The sequence below is a fragment of the Notolepis coatsorum genome (genome assembly GCF_963971535.1).
Source record: "Notolepis coatsorum genome assembly, chromosome: 15".
NCBI lineage: Eukaryota > Metazoa > Chordata > Actinopteri > Aulopiformes > Paralepididae > Notolepis > Notolepis coatsorum.
Genome location: NC_140179.1, coordinates 54,319,884 through 54,341,845, shown reverse-complemented (window position 1 = coordinate 54,341,845; position 21,962 = coordinate 54,319,884). Strand labels below are relative to the sequence as shown.

The window sequence follows — 21,962 nt, the reverse complement described above, 5'->3', positions numbered from 1 at the left end:
TGTCGCCCATGAGCGTCGCCCCATAAGTTTAACGCTACTCCAACCTAGTGAAGAAGAAGCAGCTGATGTAAACAGAAGGCTGCCGGTCCGTCTGTGTCCTGCAGGCTGCAACTGAAAACATAAACACTGGGTGCTCCAGTAGCACACCATGTTACCGCGCTCGCGCGGGACTCCGTGCTGCGTCACGGATCTGGTTGACTCCGAGTTCGATTCCCGGACTCGCCGTCATTTGCCGAATGTCTCCCCCTGCTCTCTCTCCCGTTTCACCCTACAACTGTCGGTCATGCTTGACCAGAAAAGCGATAAACGCTAAAAAAATAAAGTAAAAAAAAAAAAAAAACATAAACACTAAACAGTACGCCACATGCCGCCAAAAAAAAGGCTCAACCCGCCGCAAGGCTGTACAAAGCTGGACAGCTTTGGTTTTATAAAAAGGCCAAAGACTGACGCTGTTAGTGCAGCAGCTAGCAGAACTACTGTCACTGAAGTTGACACTGCTAGTGCTAGTATTAGTGTTAGCTCTGCTGCTCCTGTGCGCAGTGCACCTGTTATTGTTACCGCGCCGTTTGCCACTGCCAGACCCGAGTCTCCATCACTAGACCTGGACTGCGCTGCTACTCAACCACCACAATGCTGGGGTCCGAGTCAGTGGAACTTTTGGAAAAATAAATATAGCTGGTTATTTGCCAAGGAGGGATGCATTGGCTGCCTTCCATGTAAAAACGCCAAGATATTGTTAAATAAATCATTTGGAGCCCATTTGGCAGAGCAGTGGATGAATGGGACTGTGACTAGCTCTCAGAGCAAGAAGTTGAGGAAGAAAATATACTTGCACAGTGATAGCGTTGCTCATAAGCAAGCTATAGAAATAGAAAGTCAAAACCAGAAGGAAGTGCTTCCAAGAAAAGTGAGCGAAATCACATCTGCTTTGCTCAAGGAGACAGCCAAGTTCATTCAGGGCAGCATATACTGTCGCTAAAGAAAGGTTGCCTTATACCAAATTGAACCCCCTTATGACACTTAATGAGTTGAACGGTGCGACAGTCGGGCCAGCTCACCGATCTGATCATTCTTGTGCACAGATCATAGAGCACATTGCCACAGAGATGAAAAAAAAAATTGTTTCTCATGTCAAATCGCAGGATTCACGTATCAGTATAACACTGGATGAAAGCACAATTCATGGAAAAGCTTACATGATAATTTATGTCAGATGTGATGTCACTGGGGATGGAGATGTGGACAATGTTTTTCTTGACCTTGTTGAACTTGATCAGGGCACAGATGCAGAGTTGCTTGATTACCTGTGCACATTTGTTTATAACATTATTTATTTTGATTTATACAAGTATGAAGAGTTTATCGCCGGCCACTAGAGGGCAGCTTTTATGTTCATTTTATTATGTAAGGGATAATGTATGCCTACGAGGTCATTGTCGCAAAATAATTGACCGACACGGAGTTTAAAATACCGAGGCGCCGCGCCGAGGTGTTTTAAACGTAGTGAAGGTCAATTATTTTGCGACAATGACCGAGTAGGCTATACATTATCCCGCTTATTACATGGCTAACTTACTAACAATATACCTAATTCATTTGACAAATCGCAGTTGTTCTGTGGCTCTGTCAGCCCAAATAAAGTGATTATTATTATCGCGGGCAGCCTCTGTGTTCTGGCTCCGCTGTGTTCTGCCTCCGCTCGTCGCTCCGCCCCCTGTCAGCACTGAAACAGTGTGTCAGTGGGCTTGATTGCGAACAGCTGCGCTCTGCGGTCATTATTGAAAAATCTGCGGTCATTATTGAAAAATAATGACCGCAGTCGGGGGGCTATTGACCAATCACAAGCAAGCATTTCGGCGAATGTGAAAACGCCATGTAATAACAGATGATAATGTTACTTACTGTTGTTTTTTTCCATTCGATTATTTTGTTAGTTTTTGATTTATAAGTGCAGAGACAAATAAATGTTAATTCAAGTTCATACATTTTGTCTCATTTTTCAAATACAATTTTTGAAATCAGATGCAAAATGCAAATAAGTAAATATGGCATTATATATCCGAGGTGAGTAAGAAAATGAACAAATATTGATGGTTAAGAATGAGACTGAATAATGACATCACACAATAGTCTAATGATTAGACTGTTGTGTGATGTCATTATTACTTAGTATTAGACAAATTCTAATGAGATATTCCTCTAAATATGACTTCGAAAACAGCCACAATTTCAGGAAAATAATAGTAAAAAAAATATTCAGGGGGCCCCCATAGCTCTCAGATGATAATTCGAACCCTGGCCCAGGGGACCGACTCCAGTTGTAACGCCAAGGGTCAAGGGCAACGGCAGGAGTAAGTACCTATAGCATGCATGGCTTTTTATGGTGGGGGGGCCAGATGGGGTATGGTGGCTCTGTATCCGCCTCTGGTTCCACGGGGGAAGATATTATGTCGAGGTGGGTGGGTTTATATAGATGAGGGTATGGAGGGTTGATGGCTTTCTCCAGCTCCATAGACCTGTTTGCTGTATACAAACATACCGTGTTCGAGCCAATCAACAATACCAACTGAGTGACGTGACTAAGTCGCCCCCTACCTGCGCAAGCTGCTGCGCTAAAAAAGTATGACGGGGCTCTATGGAGAAACTATGACACTCCCCTGACTAAAGGTTGTTTCAAACGAAAACGTCTGGATGTCATTTTGCCAAATCACCACGGCTGTGAGTGTGAGGCTTTCACCTTTTACATATCTAGCTTTGGCACGGATTGATTGTTTAGATCGCTAGCATGGCTAACAAATGCAAATATATTGTAGTCTGCCCCGTTGTTCTGACCAGGATTACATTCCTTTTGCCCGCTTGATGCACGCGCTACACTGAATCTGACATGGACAGCGAACAAGTCTATAGGGAAGAGTTAGGTGTGTTGGGGCACGATGTCAGGGTATATGTGGGGGAGGGGTGGCACCTTTCTCCTGTTCCACAAGGAAAAGTTAAGTACTGTATGTTCGGGTGGGTGGGTTGATATGCAGATGGAGGTAGGGCTACACACACCACTGTGAAGGAGAGCAACGCGGCATGCGGCACAATAATAATCGCTTTATCTCGATGATCTCGTTTTCATGATCGTGTGAGAAGCGTCATTTAAATTAGGGCTGCACGATTCTTGCTAAAATGTGAATCACTATTTTTCTCCCTAAGAATTGAGATCACGATTCTCTCACACGATTTTTATTTTTTTCAATAAAAACATTCTTTCTTAAACAGACAACATAACATATATCAAAGTGCTTGACTTAAACTTAAACATAACATATATGAAAGTGCTTGACTTAAACTTAAGTCTCTTAAAAGTAAACTTAAAAGTACACAAATACCTCGAGTCTCTTTTCCTCTCTAACGCCCATGCTCTCGTCAGTCAGCTCAGGGCGTTGTTTGACAAGCGCTCCGTCAAATGACCACTTTCGGTTCTGACCTTTGTCCCGACTCTAGAGTCAGAATGTTATGAAGTGGACGGCCATTTTGGATAATAACCCTGTATTTTTACTGGTACACACATTACAAAAACTTTTGTACAAAACTCATTTTCCGTGGGATTTTTATAAACTTTGGACTGTATGACTATACGACTTCAGGCTATGGAACCGTTGTGTTGTCCAGCTCCTACCTCTCATCTGGAACGCAAAAACAGGAATCTGGCGACAAGTCAACACAAAAGTAAGAAAATATATTGAATCTTGAATTAATAGCGTGTTTTGCTTTACATTGTGTAAGTGTGATTAGATATCGCAACTGTGATTGTTCCGAAGCAAATAAGTCAAGACGTGAATGCAGCGTGACGTGAATGCATAGGAGAATAGGAGCGAGTGTTTTTAATGCAACCGATCTCCATTTTGACGCAAATGCAAATACATCAGAATTGTCGTCATTTAGAAATGAGATCGCATATGTCTATGAATAGAGATCTTGATGTTTCTTTTACGATTAATCGTGCAGCCCTAATTTAAATGGAAACTTAATCGCCCCCGGCCCTAATGGGAGGTTCAGTACCTTTCTCCAGCTCCACGGGGAACAGGTCCAGCCGCTCCACTCTCTTCTCCAGCTCGTACTCTGCAGACGCCGCCATGGGGTCCACGTCTTCATTACGCCGGTCGTAGTCCTCGTTGGGATATGTAGCAAACACCTGCAGGAAGAACAGAAGACACATTATAGACGGTGTCACTGGATTCTGGAGCTACAGAACCGTTTGGAGCAGAACAGTGGCTCAGGGAGGTAGTAGAGCGGTCGTCTGGTAATCGGGAAGGTTCACGGTTTGATTCCCGTTCCTCCCGGGCAGCGTGTCGAAGTGTCCTTGAGCGTGACACTTAACCCACTAACTGCTCCCGATGAGCAGGTTGGCACCTTGCATGGTCGCCTCTGCCATCGGTGTGTGAATGTGTGAGTGAATGGGTAAAATGTGAGGAACAAATTGTAAAGCGCTTTGGATAATAGCGGTTATATAAATGCAGCCATTTGCCATTTGCTCCCCATGAGCAGGTTGGCACCTTTGGTGAGTGAATGAGTGAATGTGAGGCATAAGTTGTGAAGTGATTTGCAGTCCATTTAACACCCTGTCAACTACTGCATTAGCTAGCATTGCAACAGGAAATAAGATAAGATATTCCTGTATTGATCCCCTTGGGGAAATGCAGGCATCATAGCAACATGGGGGAGGGGGGAGGGGAGGTACAGGTAGTAAGACACAGGCCACAGAATTATAGCCCAAAGGTGTCAAACTGTCACTTTGAAAGCATCTGTATAGACCACTGCAACACTTCCGGTATTTTCAGCTCATGGGAGAGCGCTTTCTCTGCCGAGCTATAGTCACTTTTCCGCACCTACTCCCCAACTGGCGCATGCGCAGATTGCCCAGGGAGTGTGTGTGGACAATCCAGAGAGACTCCCTGGGCAATCTGCACATGTTTGGGGGGTAGGTGCGGAAAAGTGACTATAGCTTGGCTGAGAAAGTGCCGATCGACTTGGGACTTGGTCTCTCTATGTTCAGGAGACTCATATAAAGTGGTATATTGGATCATGTTCTCCAGCACCCCCACAGCCGTAGCTACAACCACTTACGTCAAGGCTCTTCATTTAATTCAATCAACATTCATTCATGCATTCATTCATTGTATCCCCCCGCGCTCTCCCATGAGCTCAATGTAATGCAGAAGTGCAGGTGTTCTATCAGAACAGACACACACATTCTATCAACATTCCTACACATCTGTATCAGAACAGACATTCTATCAACAGGGCTCCTGTTCCTGCACATCTGTATCAGAACAGACATTCTATCAACAGGGCTCCTGTTCCTGCACATCTGTATCAGAACAGACATTCTATCAACAGGGCTCCTGTTCCTGCACATCTGTATCAGAACAGACATTCTATCAACAGGGCTCCTGTTCCTACACATCTGTATCAGAACAGACACATTCTATCAACAGGGCTCCTATTCCTACACATCTGTATCAGAACAGACACATTCTATCAACAGGGCTCCTGTTCCTACACATCTGTATCAGAACAGAGACACACATTCTATCAACAGGATGCATGGGATTTTTTCCACTCTGAAGTTACTAAAGTAATTGATGTTCATGCCCCCATCAAAACAATTAGAGTGAAAGGTAGACATTTACCGTGGATCAGCTCACATCTTATCCATCTATTTAAAGAAAGGGACAAAGCCTGGGCGAAATACCGAACAACTAAAGACCCTGGGGATTGGGAACATTATAGATATCTGAGGAATTCATCAAAAACTCAAACAAGGAATGCAAAATCCAATTACTACAAAAATAGTTTTAGCCATGATTTTCATAATCCCAAACAGTTTTGGAACAAACTGAACACCTTTCTCAATAAAACGGACAAAAAAAACTATAAAGCAGATACAAATCAATAATGACATTATTTCTGATCCTCTACTCATATCCCAAGCATTCAATAAACACTTCTCCTCTATCTGTAGTTCCCAATGCACAGACTCCTATGTTACAGCTGGTTCCCCTAACTTAAGTGCTCAAAATGGTTCGTTTTCTTTTAAGAAAATTCTGCCTACTGATGTTTACTATGCAATATGTGAACTGAAAGAGAGTTGTGGTGCTGGTCCTGATGGTCTTGAAGCTAGAGCTGCCGCGATTACCGCATTACCGCGGTATCGCTGTTACATCACGGCCACCGCAGAGTAGGCTGAATACCGCGTCACCGCTGTTTTTTATAATAATAATAATAAATTACCCTCCTCTCGTTGGGCTTGCGGCTCTGCAGATATACCCTACTCCTCTCTCGAGGTTCCAAGCGACCCTATTGGGTACCAGAAAAGTCACGTGAAACATTGCAGACCACTGATTGGTCAGAAGAGAGACGCGTCACACGTTGTAGCGTCATGCAGTGTGTTACCACCAATCGGCAAGCGCGTATTAGGTTTTTACTTCCTGAATGTCAGCTCATCACAACACGGCTAATAACGTTAGCTTTAACTCTCCGCCGGAGTGGACTATCATCGCTCCTCAGGAGTACTAAACGAGACATAATGATTTTACTGTCTGCAACGAATGTTATAATAAAAGCCCTTCGTTCTATACACTTGTCTGATTGAAAACTTTATTAACAGACCGCAGAATGGGACAACTCAGCACGCTCTGAGCAAAGAAAGGAACTGAGATATGAATAGAGTATTGCTTGGCTTGCTATGGTCCGGTAAATACGCTGATGTTATTGAACGTATAACTATATAATGTTAATGCCACAAAACGAATGCCTTTATTATAAAGTAGTAACTTTATAGTAATAATAATAAGAAAGGGTCGGGGGGGTTAGGGGTAACCACCCCTGCCCGCGACACCGAGTGAACTGCGCACGACCAGAGGGGAAACTTCGAATCAGTGTTTCACTTTCAATAACTAATGCGTGCTTGCTGAATCCCAAACAATATTCATGCTGCAAAGTAATCCTCTAAAGATAGACATTTAGACTAGAGGCAGGCTATATGCTATAAAGAGTAGACTACTACTAAATTTTTTTTTTTTTTTTTTGCGTGCGGTAATAACCGCGGCGGTAGGAAATATTTTGCAAATGTGTGCGGTAAGGAAAACATCAATACCGCGGCAGCTCTACTTGAAGCCAAATTTATCAAACTTGCTGCTCACATATTAATGTATCCCCTTGCAGACTTGTTCAACTTATCTTTGTCTACCTCCTCATTCCCATCGATATGGAAATGTGCAAGAGTTACCCCCATTTTTAAAGCTGGAGATCCATCAGATTTAAATAATTATCGACCTATTTCCATTATACGCACTATTGCGAAAATCTTTGAAAAACTTATTTTTAAACAATTATCAAAATACATTAACCTTGGCAAAATTTTATCCCCCTTCCAATCAGGATTCAGACCTCATTACTCTACAACCACAGCTACATAAAAAATCACCAGTGATGTGCTTTTGTCCTTTGACAAAGGCCATCTTACTGGTGCAATATTGATTGATCTTTCCAAAGCGTTCGATATGGTTGATCACTACCTCCTCCTTGACGAACTGTACTCTATTGGTTTACACCGAAATGCCCTACTATGGTTTAGTGCTTATCTTCACAACAGGCGCCAGTGTGTTGTACTTCAAGGCTCTCAGTCAGAGTTTCTAACTGTTGAGAAAGGTGTTCCTCAGGGTTCCATATTGGGGCCACTTCTCTTCTCTATATTTATTAATGATCTGCCAGATATTTGTTCCCACTGTCAAGTCCAGCTCTATGCTGATGATACCGTTATTTATGTCTCTGATAAAAACATTAATCAAATTCAACATTTTCAATCTGGTCCAAAAATGGCTTAAAAACAACAAACTATTACTGAATAAGAGGAAGTCTTGTAGCATGCTGCTTGGCCACTCACGTAGTGGTGCAAGTTCCATTGACCTACAGATCAATTTTGAAGACGGCTCCTATCTTGAAAAAGTGGATTCATTTAAATACCTCTGTATCACGATCGATCCAGAACTCTCATTCAAACTTCACATTGAACTTACCATTAAAAAAACATATGGCAGTCTCTGGAGCGTAACAGTAAGAAGCATTTTGTATGAAAGTATTCTGTACTTCTGTATGACAACTATTAAAGAAACTTGAAACTTGCTCACTTTATCCCTCAATCAATTGTTTCTCATTTGAAGTGAGGAAAAGAATAATCTCCCAAGTACTACTTCCCATTGTAGATTATGCTGATATTGTATATCTGAAGACCACAGACACTAATCTCAAACCTCTCAATGTATTATATAACTCCCTATGTAGATTTGTGCTGAGGTGTCCATCCAACACACCACTGCTCTCTGTATAGTTTGCTTGATTGGCTGCAGCCTAAGGCAAGAAGGCAACTTCACTGGTATCTATTTAAGCATTACAGCACATTCATCCAACCTTATTGCTATACAATAAACACACATTAATCGAAGATTTATTGAAAAAACCATCCGCCAGAAAAAGTAGTTCCCACAACAACAACAAAAAAGAAGTTGCCTCTATGTGGAAGCAGCTCGGAAGTGCATCCAACTGTTCTCAGTAGGACATCCAACCAACTAACACATCCAACTGTCTTTCAACTAAGACATCCAACCAACTAACACATCCAACTGTCTTTCAACTAAGACATCCAACCAACTAACACATCCAACTGTCTTTCAACTAAGACATCCAACCAACTAACACATCCAACTGTCTTTCACCTAGACATCCAACCAACTAACACATCCAACTTTTCTTTCGTTTTTAACCTACTTTCTATAGAACTTCATTCTTAGATGCTTCTATAGAAAGTAGGTAAAAGGTTAGTTGTAACGTTAGTTTAGGTTCGTGTTAACGTTAGATAATGTACAAAATAAACGTTTTCCGCTGCTATAAACGTCGCACTTTTATTTTGACAACCCCAGAAAGGAAGTCATTATATATGCTTTACCATCCTGATCTGCGTTAGCTCCGGTTAGCTCAGAGCGTCCGGTATAACAATACCAGCCATTGGATTACGGTTTTCTAAATTGGGGAGGCTTTTAATCGTCAAGGTAAGAGGATTTCAAGTCATGGTATCCATAAACTTCAATCGGTTCGGATCCTTTGAATGAATGAGAATGTCAACAATCACGACGACACGTTGAAATCACAGGCTGCGCTCAGAGAGGAGTGGTTGGGCAAAAAAATAGTTCTGAGTATATTTGCTTATAAAACGTAATTGTCTAATTCAATTATTTTTTATTTCTCCATGTGGTGAATACACAGGTCACAACATGTTTACATGAACGTTTTGGAGTTGTATTTGGAGTGTATTCTGCAATCTGTTAATAAACTTTTCAATCAATCAATCAAACTATACACTGTAAGACTCCGGCCCCGCCTCACTTCCAGTGATGAAGCTAAGCTATGCTAACGGAGTGACTGTTCCCTAAGCTAAATGCACGCACAGAGACAAAAAAGGTATGTATCTTCTTGTCTAACTCCAGGGAAGATGTTAAATAAGCTAATTTCCCAAAAAGGAGTTTTCCTTTAAGCAACTAAGACATTCGCCGTGACAGAATCGGTTTATATTTAGTCGTTATGACGCTATCAACATATCCATTCAGTCCACCCTCACTTAAAACAGCGCACTTCCCAGTTGCTTCTATAGAAAGAAGAAAATTTTAAAAAGAATTGCAAATTAATCAATCAATCAATCCGCACGATTTTTATTTTGTTCCACAATGACTCATGACCCATCAATTACATCATCCAACATTGTTTAAAGAACTAAGACATTCGCCGTGACAGAATCGGTTTATATTTAGTCGTTATGACGCTATCAACATATCCATTTGTTAAAGATTATTGTCCGCCATCTTGTTTTTTCCTAAAAATCCGCACGGCGGAGTGATTGTAATTCGGTTGTGGGCGGGTCCTGGGACCAGGAGCGTGGAATTGTGAAGAATACATAAGTGTAAATTGACTGTTTCAGCCAATCAGAATCGAGAAATTTGCATGCCGTTGTATAATCCTTTTCAAATGTGTTCACTTTAACTGTCCTTCTTACTTGAAACAGTCTCTGGAACCATATACATCACCATACCCGCTTAGACATTCACAACATCCCTATTTTACTGTTCCCAGAAGAATATTTTCTGAAGCTGGACGAAGGTCATTCCATTACAAAGCTCCATCTGACTGGAACAACCTTCCTCTTTCTCTCAGATCTGTTACCTCTCTTGGCCGCTTCAAGACTTCACTGTATTCACATCTCGAAACTACCTGTTCATGCTTTTAACACTGCTTGTACATACGTTTATTTCTGACTTTGAGATAGGTCATTGTACTGTACACTTGACTTCTTTGTTTAAAATGAGTTGGTGAATGGGGGTGTGGGTGGGAGAGGGTGAGCAAGCTACAGTAACTGTATCTGTACATGTGTGTATTGTGTACTTGTACTGTATGTAATGTTTTACGTTTGTGCATAGGACCCCCTCTAAAATGAGATGCTGCATCTCAAGGGGCTATCCTTTCAATAAATTCTGACCAAATTCTGACTCCTACGTCCTAAACATCCTGGAAAACACAAGACATTTAAGATGAGATTTTCATGGAAAATCTGAAAATGACACCAGCTCCACACCAGAAAAGGGACTTGCAGAGCACCACCTCAGTCGGAGAACCTGTGTCACTGCAAGTTAGATTATTATACAGTAGTATACATAATGTGTATGCATGTTTCATACGTGTTGGGCTGTTATTTCCATGTATTTTGTAAACAATTATTCCAGAATCCATTGCCTTGCATTTCCAACATCAGGACTTTGACCTCGGCACGAGCGATCGACGCGGCGTGGCGAATTCTAGGCTTGTACATCATTTATTGGTGCTACGACGAGGTCAATCGGATTCTCAGCGCTGCGGAAATGAATGTTGTGTGTCAGCTGTCCTTCGGAGGTAGTGGTGGTTAAGTGATCGGCCCAGAACGGGCAGAAAGACACCTTGGTGATAGTCAAGACATCAGCGGTGTGTTGCTTTTAGCCCTTTCACTGCTGCACTACCAAACGGTTAACCCGTTCACTGCGACAATACACAGAAGGTTAACGTAAGGTTATGAATACGCTCAGCGTCATCTGCACTAACCTCACTTCGTGCATATGCACTGAATAAAAATCCACAATGTACCTTTACATACCAACATTCGTCTGGCCACACCCCTATCCGCTACCTTCATAAGCAGGTGTGTGGCCACACACTCGCCTCCTTCCCAATCTTTCACCACAAGGCGAGATCAAAGGCCGCAGTGGCGTCCAGACGCTGAGCGTCACCAGTATTCATAGAACTTGGTTATATTCATAACCTTACGTTCTATATCATACTGGCTGCCGCTCAGCGTCATCTGCACTACGGGAGCTGAGCGGGAGCCTGAAGCTCGACAAATGTACCCCACTGAGGCCCCCCACAACCATCAGAACCGGGGAGGACCGAGCCCCCCCGACCCTCCCTAATGGAGGATACCCCCCCTATTGGAGGACGGGAGGGAGACGGATCCGACCGTGCGAAGAGAAACTCGAGCAACTCAACGCACAGGGTGAGCAGACCGTGGCTTGACCCCACGACTACCCACACGCACAACCTGCATGCCACCAGGGAACGAACGGAAGGAACAAACCTCGTTACCGCCCCCAAAAACACGTGGTCGAGAGCAAACTCAACCCCTGTGGCAAGGCCGTAGCAGCGGAGCGCGAAGGAAGACCCAGACCGACTGAAGGGACTGGATCCCCCGGAAAAAAGGGGGCCCGGAGAGGTCAATGACGCCACAGCATCAAGACCTCACCAGGCGGTCACTTAGTGACACCGCCCCCCACATCGCCAGCGTATTCGGACAGGGCCCCTCCAAGAGCGGGCCCTTCCCCCCACTAGTACGCCGCCTGGCACACTGACCGTGACAAACTCAGGCAGTCAGCATGGCCGTAACTCGAAGCACACAAAAGGCTACACTACAGCGGAAGCAGGCAGCGCACCGGGGAGACGACCCCAGAGGGGGTCGATCTCTCAAACCAGGCAGCAGGCGTTTGACCCGAGCCTGGAGCACTGCGGACGAGACAAGTGCCAAAGGGGTCAACTGAAAACAGCACCCCGGCGGAAGGGGCGTATGCTGGCATTGTTGCGCACCATGACAAAGCCTCCACCAAAAAACCCCGACCCAGAGGGGCCGAGGCAGAGAAGGCTGACACGATTGGCAGACGTCATGAACGTGCAGGGGCACACTCAACCGGGTAATCCGGGAGTTGACTCTGCTCCAACACACCAGGGAATCAACCACCCTCTTGGTACCACATGCGGTGGTTGTTCCTATAACCCCTCAAGAAAAAACTCCAAAACACACCTGCGGGTACACACTGGCTATACCGCAGTACAAGTGTTACAGTTTTCAAAAAGGGGTTATTCCAGGCCTACGGGTCGACGAAACACAACTTCGGACCGGGCCCGGCGGCTCGAGAAGCACACAGGGCTGCCAGAGGAGGTCCAGAAGACCACCCCAACAGCCCCCTCTTCGCCATGCGTAAGAGAGGAGCGAAAAGAATGGAGAACCAGCCCCTTCATGATAGCACAGGGTACAACATGTACCCAACAAAGGGCCTCCATAACGCCCAACCCTGTGACACCCGGGCCGACCCGGCATTTTCCCCCCCGAAAAAAGCACAGGTCCCTCAGGGTACCAGAACAGCAGATCTGCGTCCCCGGCGGACAACGGGTTAACTGACCTGGACCAGCGTGACCAGAACCAGTCCCGTGCCCTAACCACGCCGACATCCCCACTCCAAGAGAGGGGGTAGGTACGCGTGTCGATCTAAAAACATGAAAAGAGGGCGCCACCCAGACGGTCCCATTCGTACCGCGCTCAGTGGCCCACCCCAAGGACGTGAGACCCCTCTACCTATGTTTTGATCTATTCCGTTAACATCCCCCAGATATGAACGAGAATTCGTCGAGACCTAGTAACAGGCGCTCGGAAGAGAAAACCTCCATCCCAGTTGCCCTATAAAAACGCTGTTTTAATAATGAGCAACCAAGGCGTACCAGCCTCATGTGTGATTCTTATCAGAAACACCCCGAGCCAGCACTATGTACGCGTCGAGAGTCTCGAGACCCAAACACATCAATGGATAGTCCAACCTGACACCAGACATTGGTCCTTCAAGTCGCCTGGGAGAACGACAAGGAGTTGTCGTGCTTCATATTCTTCCCTCTTTTTATTAAAAAGAAAGAAACACAGACTGACATGAATCCCACGTGACGTGGCTGAGGGTAAAAAAAAAATTCATTCTTACATCCCGCCACCCTCACCACTAGGGATGGGTACCTTTCACATTTGAACCGATACCGGTACCGGTACCTGTGAATCGATACCGGTACTCAACGGTACCTTTTTTCGGTACTTTAGTCTCAAGACATTTTATTTACCTACCTCAGTCGTAAAAAAAAAATCCAAACTTCAAATAACTACAATTTCGACAGTTTTCGGCTTGTCATTGCTCCGACTGCTTTGTTGTTAAATCAAGTCAAATCCTAGGTAAGCATATATTGTGCGTGTGAACGTTGACATGAAAAGAAAAAAGTAAAAAAAAAAAAAAAAAGTAAAAAAAAAAGAAATTAATAATTTTTTTTTTTTTTTTTTTGGTTTCTCACTTGATTCGATACTCGGTGGTACCGACGTGTTTCGGTTCGGTACCTCAAAAGTACCGAATTCGGTACCCATCCCTACTCACCACAGAGAGGAGACGGGAATCCTCAGAGAGACTTCCCACGTGAGCCATGATTTGAAAAGTCACGGTAACATTGAGCCATGTGACCAACAGACTCAAGTTACACGTATATCGAGCGTAGCAGAACAGTTCCTACGCTCTGCCCCGACAACTTGACAATGACAGACCCTACATACGGGTCTGAAAAAACTCACGGAAGCCGTCGTCCAATAGAAACGTGCCCAGTGACGTATTCTATGACGGGGGAAACCCATGACTCAACCGCCCGTGATAGGTGCGGAGTCAGGGAAACCCTCCCCCCCCCCCCCCCCCCCCCCCGTGCCAAGCTGCCTAACAGCTTGGCCGGACCGAATGAAAAGAGAGTAAAAAAAAAAACGACCAATCAGAAGAGGGAAGGAGGGGTTTATCCGGTACCCCCTCGCAAGCCCAACCCTTGAATACGACAACAACAATAGCCATATGATACCTTAAGTAGCCAGTATGCTAATGAACAGTGCAAAGCTAATTCAATGCGCACTAGCCACAGACAAGTCTGTGAACAGGGTTTATAACAAGGCCAAGTTATATATGTGTGAACCCGACACCCGTGTTTATGTTGCAAGACACAGAAAATCTGATAGAGAGAGAGAGAGCGGCCTGAACCGCGGTACCTTTACACACACGAGCATTACTGCAGACCAACACAACAGTGTTGCGGCTCAATATCACTGTTTAAGCAACAGAGCACACAACTAACCTCTACCTTTATGTGAAGACCTAACCTTCAGGTCGAGGCAGAAAAAACCTTTTTCAACCGAGTGTAAGCTGCAGGCCTTGCTTAAGCTCTAACATGAAATGTAGCGACCAACAAGACTTAAAAGTCTAGCCCTTCTATCAAACCCACACTAGCGAAAGGTTCACACATCGTATCCCCATCATATGTAGTGAATAAACACACAGTTTGTAACAAAAAATAGTCCCTCCCAGGAGGGACCTTTTATTTCTTTAACAAAATCATATGTTGGACCGGGAAGGGAACAGGGGGGACCACAGAGGGAAAAAGGTCACTTTTAGCGATGCCTGCCACGAGCCGCTCGGGACTTGCCACCCCGCGGAGCCCCGGAGGGACGGTAAAGGATAGGAGGCTGGTCACGACGATCCCTACGTCACCTCCGAGCGTGGATGGGCCGGCTGCAGTGGCGCCCTCTTTCCTCCTGGCCTTCTTTGCTGAAGGTCCAGCAGTGGCGGTGGTAGCAGCGGCGGCTACGGCGGCGGAACCCCGACGACGAGCCTTCCGTCTGACTGGTCATCTCTCTCACAGGACGGCGTTGCCATAGATGACCTATGAGATCATCAGGAACAGGCAGTGGCTGCGGCAGCGGCACGCCGTTTGCGACTGCCGCCGCCATGAGCTCGGGGAACAAAGCACGCAGTTCCCCCTGCATTCTTTCCCCCACCGAGCTCGCGTCCCTCACATGCAGCAGACTACTGGTTACAGAGCCACATTCTGATGTGGCTGATAGCAGGGCATCCCGTCGCCGAGTCGGAGGTTCTAACCCAACATCCGCGTACGAGGGACCCCAAGGAGACCTATCACCCCCCTCCAGTGTTACCTGGACGGGCGGCGGACATGTCTCCACCGGGGCGTCAAATAAGAACCAGTCTGCTTCTACCATGTAGTCCTCTGTTTCCATCGGCCATGGAGAATCAGACGCATCCTCATCCGGCTCCAGCAACTCACCAAAACCAGGCCGTTCGCGTCTACAAGCCACCATTTTACGATGGGAGCGAGCCGACGCAAAAAGTTTGCGTCTCAAATCCTCTGCCACCAGAGGAGCCGGCCGCCCAACAGCGGACGACTCTCCGGCGGCAAAGGAACCAGAGCCGGAACCAGGCCATCGCACAGGAGACGGCGCTGGTGCACCAGCTCCTTGGAGAGGCAAACTACCTATCGGACTCCTACCGGGCACGGCTGCCGACCACGAAAGTGGCCTCAACCCCGCTCCAAGACGCACGACAGAGGAGGCAATGGAGAACCGCTGGTGAAGGGTAACATTGCTAGCGCGACCCTCCGAGGTAAACATTATGACTTAGCTTTTTTCTTTTTAAAGTTATGAGAGAAAGAAAAAAAGCACGAAAAAATTTAAACACGTAACTCAACTTTCTTCAGCTTAAAAAACCTCGTCAAGTGATGTATACAACAGGCACTTCCTTGTGGTGAAAGTGAAGAAGGAGGCGAGTGTGTGGCCACACACCTGTTTATGAAGGTAGCGGATAGGGGTGTGGCCAGACGAATGTTGGTATGTAAAGGTACATTGTGGATTTTTATTCAGTGCATATGCACGAAGTGAGGTTAGTGCAGATGACGCTGAGCGGCAGCCAGTATGATATAGAACCCTTTTACTGCGACAATACACAGAAGGTTAACCCTTTCACTGCCACACAACAGCAGGTTAACCCTTTCACTGCCACACTACAGAAGGTTAACCCTTTACTATCACACTACCGACGGTAACCAGTAGGGTTAAAAGGAGAGCGGGCGGTCTGCACCCTGGAGTTAAGTTAATTTCCCACCCCTGGAATAAGGGGGGGACACGGTTCTGGTGGGATCTGATCCCAGGCCAGCAGGGAGACAGAATAAGGCAGGGGTCGGCAACCTGCGGCTCCGGAGCCGGATGTGGCTCTTTAGCCAATCAGCTGCGGCTTCCCTGGCCAAAAAAATAAATAATAATTTCTAAAAAAAAAGATTATTTATTTATTTTTTGTTCTCGATGTATTTTGGAGATCGATGTCATACTGTGACACTGAAATGAAAAAATATTTCATCAACAAAAATATTTAGTCAACAAATACTCTCCCTGCCTTCTGCAAGTGGCTAATCTTGAGTTTCCGACCCCCCAGTAAGCTAACCATGGATAAATCCAAAAAAGGAAAGTCTGAGGAAAATAGAGGGTTTAATTCAGCATGGACAGATTAATTTGCTTTCACGACTAACGATGCAGGCTTACCTGTAGGCTATGCCTGATATGTGGTGCAAAATTTGCGAACAACGAAAAATTTACTTTTTATTTTATAGATTTTCCACAAATAAGGGCTCAAATAGAGCTGCATAGTTCAGGGTTTTATTTCAAAGTAGGTCTACAAATGCCAGTGTTTTTCTCCTTTTCTGTGTTTTATTTCAAAGTAGGTCTACACATGGTAGTCTTTTTTCAAAGTGGACTACTTTTTATTTTATAAATGTTCCACAAATAAGGGAAGGACTCAAATATACCTGAATAGTTCAGGGTTTTATTTCAAAGTCTGTCTACAGACACCAGTGTTTTGTCTCCTCTTCTTTTATTTAAAAATAGGTCTACACAGCCAGTATTTTCTTCTCCTCTTCATAAGAGTTTGAGGTTTTCCTTTGTTATAACAGGTAAAAACAGCAATAAAAAGTAATTTCTTTTCTTTTTGTTGCTTTATAATTCCATTAATGCAACAAACTGTGTGCTATAAGTATAAAGTATAATAAATCACAAATTACTTTGGGTATGCAATTGTCAGGCGTTTTATGCTAAATGTGGGGTATGCTTGGGGATATATAAAACGTTATACACTGTGTTATCTTCATTTTAAGGGTAAATAGGTTGTGCGGCTCCCTGAGCATTTTATTTTGGGGGGGGGGGGGTAAAGGTTGCTGACCCCTGGAATAAGGGGAGACACAGGTCTAAACAGGAGGGGGTCTAAACCGTCAAGCCACCACCGCTGCCAGTCGACCACCAACACCGTTAACATAGACATCACATAATTCACTTTTTACAAACCCTCTCAAATTAAACAGATGCAGCATCTCTCCCCCAGAGCGCTGCAGCACGGCGGGATGACTTAACAGCGGTAACAGGACCCAAACGCGGTGGGGGGGGGGGGGGGATCAATTCCTGCCGGTGAAGTTACTCAGGAGAAAGAGAGGCCCGGGCTTCACACATCCCAGCTCCTCCAGCATGTTAATATTCTCTCTCTCTCTCTCTCAGCCACACACAAATCTTTCTCTCACTCACCTCTCTCGCCCCCCCCCCCCCCCCCCCCTCTCCCACACACACACATCTTTCTCTCTCCCCCTCTCTCTCTCGCTCACACACACAGAGTTGGCTGAATGTTAAAAGCCTCTCACCACTTAGCTTTGGTCTTCTTCATTAGGTATGCACCACAGGCTACACTCTTTATTTTTCACTACAGGATCTCCCCTCTCTCTCCCCCTCCCCCTCCCCCTACCGCTCTCTCCCAGTCCCCCCCACTCTCTCTCCCTTACTTTGTGTGTGTGTGTGTGTGTGTGTGTGTATCACAGTAGCATCTCGCCACTTTTCAAACTCTGCCCGTCGGATCACATGGGCCCCCGTCGCCCTGGCAACCCCCGCAGCAAAAAGTGCTGGTCAGTTTTGACAGTGCCTTTTGCAACTGAACCCCGAGCCTCCCCCTAGAGAGATGTATACTGCTGAACTTTATCTTCACCCTAACCCTAACCACCAAGCACCTCTATGAGCTGCTCCAGCAGACATGCCATACAGATCAGACTAGGGATGCACCGATCCGATATTGATATCGGATATCGGCCCGCTATCACTAAAATAGCTGGATCGGGTATCGGTTAAAAACAAATATATATATTGGAAATTTTTTTATTGTTATAATTTTCTTTTATAAATATAATATAATAATTTATAAAATAAGAAATAACAATTCAGTACATTTATATCCGTGTTACTTTGTTACATTTAGTTTCACTAAGTTAGGAAAGTAATGTTTTAAGTCAAGCCTGATGTTGCCTTGCACAAAAGAATGATCCCAGTCTCTTCCACACAGTGAGGCATACAGTTTATTAATTGAACAATGGGTATTTACATTTGGTCATTTAGCCGACTCGTTTATCCAAAGCGACTTACAAGTTCTGTACGACAAGTCATCAGGAAGGGCACAACTCTATCATCGGAGTAACAATGTTCATCAAAGTGTTGCATATTAGGACAAGTGCATGACAGTAAGGTTAGATTTATTTATTTATTTTGATAATGGTATCGGATTCGGTACTCTGTATTGGCCGATACCCAAAGCCAGGTATCAGTATTGGGACTGAAAAAGTCAGATCGGTGCATCCCTAGATCAGACCCCTCCCACCACTGCACATACTAGGAACGAGGACACGTCCCACGCCACTCAGGGCTCAGGGTCCTATAACTTTCCAATTCAAAATGTGTAGGAAAATATTGTTCTTTAATTTGCTAACAAAATAGGTTTTGGTAGTAGGCCAAAGCCGGAGGCACCACAGCTGGATTCGATCCCACTGTCTCTGTGGTGGTAGACAGACGCTTAGTCCGCTGCACTACCCTGTCCTTACCACCACCACACCACCCATGTGTCCCGTCCTTACCACCACCACACCAACCATGTGTCCCGTCCTTACCACCACCACACCACCCATGTGTCCCGTCCTTACCACCACAACACCACCCATGTGTCCCGTCCTTACCACCACCACACCAACCATGTGTCCCGTCCTTACCACCACCACACCACCCATGTGTCCCGTCCTTACCACCACAACACCACCCATGTGTCCCGTCCTTACCACCACCACACCACCCATGTGTCCCGTCCTTACCACCACAACACCACCCATGTGTCCCGTCCTTACCACCACCACACCACCCATGTGTCCCGTCCTTACCACCACCACACCACCCATGTGTCCCGTCCTTACCACCACCACACCAACCATGTGTCCCGTCCTTACCACCACCACACCACCCATGTGTCCCATCCTTACCACCACAACACCCATGTGTCCCATCCTTACCACCACCACCCATGTGTCCCATCCTTACCACCACACCACCCATGTGTCCCATCCTTACCACCACACCACCCATGTGTCCCATCCTTACCACACCACCCATGTGTCCCATCCTTACCACCACACCACCCATGTGTCCCATCCTTACCACACCACCCATGTGTCCCATCCTTACCACCACACCACCCATGTGTCCCATCCTTACCACCACACCACCCATGTGTCCCGTCCTTACCACAACACCCATGTGTCCCATCCTTACCACCACACCACCCATGTGTCCCATCCTTACCACCACCACACCACCCATGTGTCCCATCCTTACCACCACACCACCCATGTGTCCCATCCTTACCACCACACCACCCATGTGTCCCGTCCTTACCACCACCACCCATGTGTCCCGTCCTTACCACCACACCACCCATGTGTCCCGTCCTTACCACCACAACAACACCCATGTGACCCGTCCTTACCACTAGTGGTGGGGGAAAATATCGATACAGTATATTATCGCGAGCCTTTGCGTGGCGATACTGTATCGATACAAGGACACCAAGTATCTATATTTTATTATTTATTTATTTAAAATATATATATATTTATAAGGAAGTTGCATTGTTCATTTCAATACCTGTAATAGTACAGTAGTCCACACACACGCACACGTGTGCATTCAGTTAAGTTGGAATATGACTGTAATACAAACAGTTCAGTTTGTCAGGTACATGCAACACAGATTATTACAGTGTTGACATCTGTCTGCTTGATCAAATCCCATTTGCTGCAATAGAAACGATTGAAGTGAGATGAACAGACTGAAAACTTTATTTTATTAGATAAAACATATTGACAAAGTCTTACTTTGCAGTTGAAAAAAGGTTATAAATCGCAATATTAATATCGCAATACTCAGCATATCACAATATATTTTGAATCGCAATACTATCGTATTGTGACTTAAGTATCGTGATAATATCGTATCGTGAGGCCTCTGGTGATTCCCACCCCTACTTACCACCACCACCACAACAACACCCTGCGTGTGTCCCGACACGCTGCATCCCGCAGCCTCTGATTTAGGTTACCTTTGTATTTAGATGGATTAGCAGAACAGGGATTATTATGACAGGCCCACAAAATACACACTGCCTCCCACGGCCACAGTGAGCAAGAATGGACAAAGCAACGATGAACACTGTGGGGGACTCAACAAGACACACGGCATATAGTGAAGCGAAGACACTTTGTCTTCTATATTTCTGACATACAGAAGATGTTGGGCATCTCTGATGGAGATATATATCGATTATACGTATAGAATAGAATCGTCTTTTGTACAATGTGAATTTGCATAACACACCGAGACGTTGTCCACTGCCTTTAACCCGCACTAACTGTTTAGGAGCAGCGGTCTGGTGTCCTGGAACCGACATCCGGTTCTTCTAATGCAGGTGCCTTGCTCAACAGCAATGGCAGGAATATAATGTACCTATGCTCATCTTTTATGGTGTGGGAGGAAACGGGAGTATTCTGAGAAAACCAACGGAAGCAGGAGGAGAAACTCCACACAGAACGTAGTTTAGTTTGTAGTTTAGTCGTTTAACTATTCAAATCTCAGTAGCTTTTTCAGTAGTTAGCTACTTGGGTCATGTAGTTTAGGTAGTTAATGACCAACTATATATTTCCCTAAAATAAATATTATTTTGAGGAGATAAGATAAGATGTGATGTTCGTTTAAGATAAGATAATGATTGGATATCATTTATATGGAGATCTCTACTGCACGTGTGATTGGGGTTGAACTATGGGTCTCAGCGGCCGAGAAAGTTAAAGCCATGATCTAGCGGCAAAGCGGGGTCGGGGTGTTGGTCCTGAGGGGTCCTGGGGGAAGAAATGTATTTTGTGGTGTCTGATAGTACTGTGCTGTGATGTCTTGTGTTATTGTTGTTACTGTATTGTGTTGTGTTTTGTTACATGTAAAACGAATTTTTTTAATTTGATCACAAAAAAAAGATAAGATGTTCCTTTACTAATCCCCTTGGCGTAATTCAGGGGTCATAGCAGCACAGGGAAGGGGGGTGTACAGGCATGGTCATATAAATGACACTAGAAATATATGAGAATAAAATAATATAAGAATAAAGGTTAAAGGACAAGATCAAATATGAATAAAACAAAATCATAATAATAAAAGGCAAGGGTCTGATCAGCCGGACAGGTGACACATACTGTATGTATACTCTCTATCGATGATAATAACACATTGCGCGTTAGGACTACTCGATTATGGCAGATATTCTGTACAGTTTTAGAGCAGCACTGCAGAAGGATCATGTCAGTTCCACATCTAGAGGGTG

General features: G+C 45.0%; 1 protein-coding gene across 1 annotated transcript in view; it reads right to left on the bottom strand.

Moving 5' to 3' along the window:
• Positions 1-21,962, bottom strand: part of LOC311241816 (neurabin-2-like) — a 118,622-nt gene that overhangs the window by 45,097 nt on the left and 51,563 nt on the right. The window contains exon 2 of the mRNA XM_084330734.1: positions 4,048-4,180. Coding sequence (XP_084186860.1) covers positions 4,048-4,180 — 133 coding nt within the window. The remainder of the gene's footprint in view (positions 1-4,047; positions 4,181-21,962) is intronic.